At 41.7% G+C, this 10,279-nt stretch overlaps 1 protein-coding gene across 1 annotated transcript in view; it reads right to left on the reverse strand.

Moving 5' to 3' along the window:
• Positions 1 to 1,024: 1,024 nt before the first annotated feature.
• Positions 1,025 to 10,279, reverse strand: part of LOC103597914 (1-phosphatidylinositol 4,5-bisphosphate phosphodiesterase epsilon-1-like) — a gene marked incomplete at its 3' end in the record, with an annotated part of 140,943 nt that continues 131,688 nt past the window's right edge. Inside the window, 3 exon segments of the mRNA XM_008581794.1 lie at positions 1,025 to 1,234; positions 2,775 to 3,033; positions 8,131 to 8,276. Of these exon segments, the coding sequence (XP_008580016.1) occupies positions 1,025 to 1,234; positions 2,775 to 3,033; positions 8,131 to 8,276 (615 nt within the window).

The following is a 10,279-nucleotide window of genomic DNA, read 5'->3' on the forward strand; positions in this document are numbered from 1 at the left end:
CAACTGATTCTACGGATCTTGCACTACAACTCCAAAGAAATTTTCTAAAAACACTGTCATCCTTCCCATGTGTGCATGTGCGTGTGCGCAAACACACACAACCAGGAAAGGATCTGCAAAACACACATCGATGTCTTACAAACATACTCACACACATATAAGGACTCCCAGACAATTGCAATGCATGACTCATGAGTACTGACTACAAATAAGACCTTCCACGGCAAAGATATCAAAGTCAGTAGGCCTAATAGTTTCGGATGCTCTAAAACCTGAGCCAGGTTCTGCCATTTGAAGTAAGGCTTGACCATGAATAAAATGCCTTAAAGAAATGAGAGGGATGCCCTGAGACCACTGATTTCTGTACTTTCCATTTGGTTGTGGATAAGCATGTCTGGTTAGACTGCAATGCCCGCTGATAAAAAGCAGTTAGAACACATGAACAATTACAAAGCTGCAGAGGCCTTGTAAGAGAAGGGCTAACTTTAAAACACTTCACCGAGCAGTGATTCTCAAAGTGAGATCCTTGAACCCTCTGACTCAAAATCACCCAGAGTTTGGGGGGAGCTGCTAAAAGTACTGATTTCTGGGTATTACCCCAGACCTACTGAATCCGTATATTTGTTTTAAAAATATTTTAATACCCACCCCAGTAGCCCACCCAGGGATTAATAAAAACCACTGTTACAGAAATTATGAAACAAATAAAAGACCATGGCTCTAATTCTAAAATTTAATTTGCTTATGTTTAGAAATGGCAGGATAACCTATGTTGTTTTTTCTTAAAAAAGGCATGGCAGATGGCAAGGAGTTAAATTATGAGCAGTAATTATAAAACAAAGCAGTGAAATGAGAAAGGTAAATTTTAATTCAGAACTGGCAATGCTTGAAGATAAGAAAGCAAGGCTTAAGGATAAAAGTGGTGGGTTTTCATTAGACGTCCATGTGAAACCAAACTGAAGTAGGAAAAAGACCAATCAACAGGAAAAAAGAAATGAGCACCCTCTGTTTTAAAATGTAAAACTTACTGCCATCGGGTTTTCTCCTTCCATGAATTTTTCCTAGAGCTGTTTCCTTCACTGGGGCTGTCCTCCTCCTCTGTCTCCAGACTTCGACTGCAGCTCCTGATGATCTGAAAGATGCTGTTAACGGTGGACTCCTTCTCTGGATTCTTCAAGCCATTTTGTCCCACTCGTTGTAAGAAATTATCTTGTCCCCTGTAATCTGCTACAAACTACAGAAAAATATATTGAGACTTTGCTATTGCAACTTAATATAACACATCTGAATAACCTACTTGGCTAAGGAAACTAAATCATAATAGTAATAAATAACAGCATTTGTGCCTATTTTATTGGAAAGAAAACAAGAACCTCCAGGAAAAACATTTTTTTCATTTCACCACATGAAATATCAAAACTCACTCTTGTTTCCACTGAGACAACTTTAGTCCCTCTAGGAATCAACACTCCACTTCGAATTTAAAACACAAAAAGCAATATTATTTCAGGGCTCCCTGGGGAGAAGATTAGCTACTTCACAGAGGAAGGGCAGGGTTATTTTATCCTTGCACTGAGAATTGAGAAAAACCACGAAAAAAGTATACTAGTCTCTGGAACCAGATAAAATGACTGGGGCCCAAGGAAAACACTGAGACAAGGTGATGTTTTGTTTGGTTGCCCACGTACCCTACAGGAACACAGTGGCTCCTAGTGGCTTTTAAGCTCTTATTGTCTGTATTCTTGATCAGGAAGCTTCTCCCATCAGAGGTGACAGCTGAAGCTGGGCCAAGAGCTGTGCAGTTTCCTCTGAGCGTAGCTTGTGAGGCTGCCTTTAAGCCTTCTCCTCCATGCCTTGCACTCACATCCCAGCACGTAAACCAGAGAGATGCAAGCCGGTGATGTTGCCTGCACCTGTCAGGGGCTCTCCCAGACACCAGGTGATGCCTTTGTTCCCAGGGACACAGAAGAGGCTGAAGTTTGAGGACAGTCTTCTTATTCCCGCTGAGAAGGGGTGTGTGTGGTGGTCAGCGGGTTGTGAGAAATGTCAGTAGCAGGTTCTATCATCATGGTGAGAATGACCCTAGATTTAGGTTTGGGACTTCCATGTAAGGGACTCCTCAAAATCTCCATACGGCTCTTTCCATTTTAGTCCCTTCTTTCACTCTAAACAGCTCAGAGGTAGTTTCCTTGTTTTTTTCCTTCCACTTTCTCAGTGCTCCCTTCTCTCCAATGCTCAATGCCCTGAGTCCAAGCTCACCGCATCCTCTTCATTTCAGGAGTCAGGAACAAGACAGCTGGGATCAGGAACCTGCAGCTTATCTTTGGATGAGGCAAAAGCTTCCCCAGCGTCTTCCACGGATTTGGAAAAGCTACTACTCTCACTTGACTCTCCATCCCCTGCACCAAAACATTCCCACTCAATAAGAAAAACCTGTCAACCTTTTAACAAAAATCAGAAACCACCTCCCTTTTCCACTTGTACTTACACATTGTCACATTAAACCTAACTTAACAACATTAAGCCTTAAACAGTGCTGGCTGGCGTTCTCTTCTCCACAACTTTCAAGAAACTACTTGCTACCCAGAAACAACATAAACACTATTAACCCAAGTTCAATAACTTCTTGCTTTGGTGAGAAAAGACAGAAACAACATAAACACTATTAACCCACGTTCAATAAGCGATCTCTTCTTGCTTCGGTGACGACAGGGCCTGAGGAGACAGGTGGCAACAATGACTGCCCTAATCAGGATGGTTCTGAAAAGCCTCACCTCTAAAGTTTCCTCTTGGGAATTGTACCGTGGGCAAAGCTTCAGGAGGCCAGAGGTTCCATCAAGAACTTCACAGAGCTCCTTGAGAAACACCCCACAGAAGGGAACCACCTTGCAGCCGGGGACATGCAGGGCACGGGTCACTGCCTTTCTGTACTCCCAGGAGGACTCGTGCTGAGCCATGGCATCCTTCAGGCTCCGCATGGTCTCGATGTCAGACTGAGCCATAAACTGCCACATTTTTAAAACTTTTCTTGACCTGTTGCAAGTAAATGACATTTTTTAGACTGAAGGAGAAGGAATATAGTTTATAGTAAATAGCCTAAATTCCATACAAATTCATTCGTTTTAACTTCAAAGTGTTCTTTACCCGTTAATATTTATTTAAGATTGCCATCTTCACTTACTTCCTCAAATGATATGAACATCACTTTTGTAAATTGAAACACAAAATTAAATAGGACAGATTCAAACAAAAACAAGCATACGGAATGAGGGAATTGTGGAAGATGGGCACTGAAGGCAGGTTTCAGCTTTTCTGGCAGCTACAGCCAAAAGAGAAACATAGTGGGTAACATGGTTTGTACAAATATTTATGGAGGACTGCCTGCAGAAAACCTGCCCATCCACTCCTCTTGAGCTTTTAAGTATTATTCTTAAGCCAGTCCCGCAGTGATCTTTATGAAGCCTATTGTTTGGGCCTCTTTGGTGGAATTGCTTTTCACTGAAGCCGTCTTTAACATTAAGTCACCAGCCTATTTTGGGATACCTTGTATTAAAGTATGATTTGCATAACAGGATGTTAAATGGGATTTTTCCTATTTGGAAATTGCTGCTGAGAACAACAGGTGACATTGTGTCCCACCTCGTAAAGAGAGGTGTCAGGTTGTCACAAGGGGGTTCCTCAACTGCTCTGCCCTCAGTGGTCTCTCAACCTCCTTTGGTCCACACGGAGGAACTGGATCTGAGCAGACGGGTCAGGAATATTTCTTTGGAGAAAGTTATGGGAAGGCTATATGTGAGAAGGAAAATCACCCCAAGGGGGCTTCAAGTGAACTCCATGGAGGTGCTGACCTGTGTCCTGGGCAGTGTGTCCATCACATGGATTAGTGTGTGACTCTTGCCTAAAGATGAGAGGCTGGCTAGAGCTGCCTGATGACAAAGTGAGAGAGAAGTTTCCAGTGGACATGTCCTGCATTTGCAGAGTTGGGAGGGCAAAGTGCTAAGTGTTTCCTGCGAGTCAGAAGTGGATGCTGTGGAAGGAGGATGGATCTGAGCTATCTTGAAAGGCCTGCCTGCCAAGTGAGGTGATTCTCACAGAAAAAGCCTGTGAGGGCAGGACCTCCAGAGCTAGACCTTGGACAGTGGGGACTGAGCGGCTGACTAGGGTGCACTGCATTTCCCAAGTAATGGTGCAGTGGGAGGTCCCTACAGCATAGGGGAGTCTCTATGAGGGCACCAAGACCAGGTTACGACTGTCCCTGTCAAGTCAGACCTTTTGCTCCATTTATCCCCTTTACTTTCATCTCTCCTTTCCTGTCTCTTTCTGACTCTGAGTTGAAGGAAAAGGAAGAAAAAAGATAAACCATGTCTTCTCACCCTACTGCCAGTTTCTGAGACTGGTGGGGCTGAGAAATGCAAGGAAGAGAAGAAACTATAAATTGAATGAGAAATTGAAATTATGATTTAGATCAGACCAGATTAAAAAATCATTATGTAACATATAAGACATCCAAAAGACATAAAGAAATGCAACATGACAAACATCCATGTGCCAAGCTCTCAGTTAAAAAATCAAACTTCAGTAATGTGGTTGAGGCCCCAGAGGATCCCTCCAGGAGCACACCCCTACTCTCCCTCACCAGAAGAGGCCACGACTGGGACTTTGGGGTTCTCTTTCCCTTGTAATTCTTTATCCTTTTCCAACATGTGTATATAGCACTAAGCAAGTTATAGAATTGTGTACTTTAAAACTTTACCTAAATGGCATCACACTGTAGGTACTCTTAGGCAACCTGCTCTTTTTAATACAATATTATGTTTCTGAGATTCATTCATATTCATGAGTGTAGGAGAATGAGACTGCTTATTAACCACAAAAGTGACAGGATAAGCTACAGGATCTTCCAATGTATAATCCAGGGTCAGGGGAGGGAGAGTCAGTTGGGCATGTTTGAAAAGCAGTGAAATTAGAAAAATAAAATTGTTTTCTGATTTCACCCCACTAAGTCTAGCTTGTCCTGCAATTGAATTTTTATAAGGCTAAAAAAAATCCTTTTTTTGGGGGGGCGGGGAGTGAGTGAATGAATGAATGAGACATGGTTCTCATTATGTAATGATCTCTCTTCGTGTGAGTAAGAGTAGTCACGGTACACTTGGGAGCAAAGGGAAAATCTCAGCAAAGATCAATTTATTTTGTTAGATTGAAAATTGACACTATTTTGAAAACTTCATTTCTTTTCATGATTATATAGAAAATACCAGAAATATAGAAAAACCAGCTATAATTCTATCATACACAGAAAACATTAGGTATATTTTCTTCCAGTACTTATTTTGTTTGTATCTGTCTGGGTGTGTAAACATTGCTGAAGTTATTAAGTATAGACAGCTTTGTACCCATATAATTTTATTTATATGTTAGTCTTTCAATGATGTAAAAATTTTTCATAAACATTGTTTTTGATGGATAAATTATATTCAATTATCTGGATATATCATATTATTTCCTTTAACTATTTTCCTATTGCTGTTCATTTGGATTATTTTAAATTCAGACCATGACTGAGTAAATGTCTTTGACTGCAAATCTTTGTGCTTCTAATTGTTTCCTTAAAAGAGCTGAGAATTCAGTAGAAGCAAAACATACAACGTCTGTAGAAAACCAGAGTCATTTAACAAGGATCCTCCTTCTTCCTATTCAATTGCTTAAAAAAATAAAAAATAAAAAGCCTCTAGTTATCCTGATGTAGTTAAATTACTTGAAATCTACACACTTTCATGCCTAGAAGTGCACACACAAACTTTGCCTCCACAACCCTCCATCATAAGAACATCTGGCAACTTATCTCCTGTAGACACTGTTCCAACAAAATGGCTATCATACCTGGTACTTTTGCCCGTCTATCTGTACAGATCAGTTTAGTTTTAAGCCAAACATAGGAACGTGAAACTGGTTACAGTGGGTCTGGGGTGTCAGACAGAATGCACAGGGATTGGTGTTGAGGTCTAGCCTGGTTTGATGTTATTGCTTGTCTAAGAGAATGGTACCTGGCTCTGTGGCCTTCTTGGATTTTGAATTCAAAGATGAATCTGAAAGTCAAATTCACTCTAGGCCTCCAGGTCAGTCTGAGGCCTTTCTTGTGTCAAGAGAATCTAGACATGCTATGTTGCTGCCACGATGGCCTCCAGTGATCCATACCTCCTAGTTTATGGCTTTGGGTAGGTCCCACCCACAGTGAATCAGTGCTGGTCCTATGTGACAAGTACAACATGGTGGACGTGATAGCGACCTCTGAGGCTAGGACATGAAAAGCATGGCAGCTTCTGCCTCACTCTCTTGTTCACTTTGGAAGGAGCCAGCCACCATGCTGTGAGGACAGTCACATCCATGGGGATGGAAAATGAGGTCACCAGCCAACAGCCAGCACAAACTTGCCAGTCAAACACAGAATGATAAGCATCATTAAAATGGAACCATTTTATCATATGATCATTCTTTTTTTTTTTTTCCTTTTTGTCTTTTTTACTGACCGGTAACGGGATTGCAGCCCTCGGTGTCGCGCCCGTACCGGGGACCGGCAATGGGCTTGCAACCCTCAGTGTTGCGCCCGCACCGCGCTCAGCCAGTGAGCGGGAACCGGTCTCCACATGGGATCCGAACCCTCGGCAGGAGCGCCGACACGCTCCCAAGCGGCGCACTCTCCAGTGCGCCACCGGGCCGGCCCTGATCATTCTTTTTTAAAAAGAAACATAACATAAGTTCCTTGTAGAAAATTTATCACAAACAGAATAAAAATCATCTGGATATAGTCTCCTGTTTTCCAAGTATTTTTTCTATTTTTTTCCTTATTTGAGCCACGCCTGGTGCATTTGTATAACCATTTTAAATGCCAATGATTTGATCATCTGAGTTTATTCTTAGTTTAAAAAGTTGAAAAGGACAAAAAAAATTTCTGACTCTGGGAATTTTCATCTCCTCCCCCAACCCAGAACCCCCACGTAAGGACCTGAAGAATCACAGAAAAACCTTGATGATCTTATGAAGATTCATTTGCAGTAAGAACCCTCACTGGGATGGTGAATCTCAGGAATCAATAACAACAACAGCTTCTCTCTGTGGAATGTAGTTACTATGTGCCACGTACATGTACTAACTGCTTTATATTATCTCACTGATTCCTATCTAAAGAGGTAGGTGCCTTTTAGTATTCCCATTTTGCAGATGAAGAGACTGAGGCTCAATGAGGTCAAGTAACTTGCTTAGATTACATAGCTATTCCGTGGGGGAACCAGGACTTGATTCCCTGTTAGTCTGACTTGACCACTCATGCCCTTCTTCCTCACACACTATGGTGCCTCCCATGTGAATGAGGGCTGTCACTTTATGCCAGGTGACTGAGGCTGAACAAGAACAAGGTGGGAGACTTTATGGATAGGATGGCAATTTTGTTATTAGCTTGATGGATAAGAGCAGGATATGATAGTGGTCAAGATCATGGGCTCGGAAACCAAGGTTGCCTGTCTTCCCAGCCATTCCAGTATCGTTGCATGAATGGCTTAACTTCTCTTAATTTTAGTTTCCTCTTTTATATATTGTGAGAATAATAATAGTACCTACCTCAAAAAACTGTTTTGAGAATTAAAGGTTGTATATAATGTAGGGAATGTGCTTAGCCCAATGCAGACAATAACAATGAGAACTAACATTACTGGATGCCAATTGTCAATGTCAGCCACTGTTATTACTAAGGGCAGGTGGTGGTCAGGAGCTTACAGTGATGGGGAATTCACAAGGTGCAGCCTGGAAGAGAGATATAACAGCGGGGTTTATGGTGCAGGGAGAGGAAGAGAGGGGTCGGTGATAGGGTTGATGGGGTTATGCAAACAGATAATTTCACTCAGTCTGGCCAAGAGCATGATCATGTACGATCGTGACTGGCCCACAGGGGCTGAATTCTATAGCATCTTTAAGGGACAGGGCTTGTGGCACTGGAAGAGGGTAATAAATCTCCCAAAATAATCACTACCAATTGCCTGGCTTGGGTAAACGTGGCTCCCGGGGCAATTAACTCAGTGCCATTCAGCTGGTAAGAGGAAACTGTGCCCAGATAACCATATTCCTTACTGACCATACCTCAGGCCAGCCAAGAACTCCATGACGGCGTTGTAGTTGCCCATGTTCCAGCAGCATTTGGCCACATGCACCAAGTATGAGAAGACCTCCCGCTTCTCCTCCATGGAGCCTGCTGTGAGGATCAGCCATGTCACCCAGGAGCTCACCTGTGAAATGCAGAAAGGGCATTCACTAAAAGTATGTCCTGGGCTTGACAAATATTTTTTCACAAAAAACCTTCTTGGCTTTTTAAAAAGAAACAATTTGGTATTAGGGCATGAAGGACTCAGCCGAGAGATCAGAAGTGAAACTCTAGCTCCACTACTGCTTTGATACGGGATTCTGGGAAAGTTGCTTAATCTCTCTATATCTCTTCATCTTCTCCTTTAAAATAAGGAGGCTGAAAAGGGCAAGTCATAAAATCCCCCTTGATCTATCCAATTCCATAAAACTATACAAAAATAAGGCCTAAAGATAATTTAGATTTAAATATATTTGATTGGTAGACACAAAGATTAAATACAATCAATGCATTAGCCCATAAAAAGACATTTATCGAGTAGTAAAATACATAATATCAAGTGAAAAAGTACAGTAAAATATTTTGGAACAATCTTTCACAAATGTGTTATCTATCATGCTCCTCAAATGACAAGACAGTGACAAGAGCAAATACATAGCACTTACTATGCGCCACAGACCATTCTAAGCACCTTACCTATGTTACCTCATTTATTCTTCACAACAATCCTAAGAGTCAGTCCTCAACCAATAGATGGCAAAGCATGGATCTGAATTGAGTGGTAGTAGTCCGGAGGTTGCATTATTAACCACCCACTAAATGCCTCATGTATATACATGAACTCTAATTTTCTCCAGCTCTGGGCTTAAAGTCATTCTAACGTGATTCATTTTTTCTACTTCACAGACTGGAGTATAATATTTAATAATTATCCACATCTACATCCCCCATTTATGATATGCAGCCTCCAAATCATCTGTTTAAATCTCTCTTTTGCTGCTGCTGTTACTTTGGTACTTGGACATTAGTGTTCATCTAAGTTACTTACTCCATCCTGGCTAATGTCAGGAAAGGGTTAACTCACTTCCCCATGGAGGGGCCTGCTTCACAGCAGGCAGAGACCACCACTTGGTTTGTGCCTTAATCCTGATCATGCACCCAGATTTATTTCCTATCAATCAAATCATTTTCCATATACTTTCCCACAATGTTAGGAAAAAAATAGCGGTACCATATTTCACATGGAAACCTAATTTAAACCAACTGTTCCATCTCTGAGCGTGAGTCCCCAGGGCCCCTGGTTATTGAGATGATGTAAGCACCGTTATCATAAGCATACACACACACACACACACACACACACACACACACACACACACACACACACCAATAGCTGCTTACACACTTCAGGGACAATTCTTATTATGACCAAATGTATTCATAATTTTATAGGCATTAAGTGATGAGTGTCATCACTACTTTTGCAAAAATAAACGACGCAAAAAGGAAATAAAGATTCAGTGATAAATGTTAAAATGTTGCCCAAAACATAAAAAGTGGTAATATTTACTAAGTGGAACATGGGATGCATTGCCAATCTAGAAGGAACTTCAGGACATTAAAATGACACAGAAAAACACAAAAATCACATAAATATAAAGTACTGTGGCTCAGGCATAGGAAACACCCCTAGAGCAGAAAGGTGTTAACTGTGGCAGATTGTTTTGCCTTATTTCAATAATCAGCACAAGATAAGGGAAGAATCTGGTTTCTAGCCCAAATCTTTAAGAGCTTCTTCCACAAGGCTCTGGGCTTACCCTGATGATCCTAACCCCCTGGACCATGCCCAAATCTCCTCCACAATTGCTCCTCTCAAAATCTTTCTTTACTTTCTTTTGCTTTTCTCAGTACTCTTAGGCCTAGCCAAACTGAAAGGTTTGCTCTCTCTTCCCACATCAAATACCTACTGACATCCTGCTAGCTCAGTTTGGAAGGAGTGTTCTTGCACCATTCGAAATGACTTTTCTTGGTCCACCATGTCCTGCCCGTGTCCTCTGTAAAGACAAATCTTTACCTCAGCCCACCAGGCCCCTGTTCATTCTCCACCCTCACCTCACCTCTCCCCACACCCTTGCTTTTTTTTCTTTT

Source organism: Galeopterus variegatus, unplaced genomic scaffold (assembly GCF_000696425.1).
Source record: "Galeopterus variegatus unplaced genomic scaffold, G_variegatus-3.0.2 Scaffold2467, whole genome shotgun sequence".
NCBI classification, from domain to species: Eukaryota; Metazoa; Chordata; class Mammalia; order Dermoptera; family Cynocephalidae; genus Galeopterus; species Galeopterus variegatus.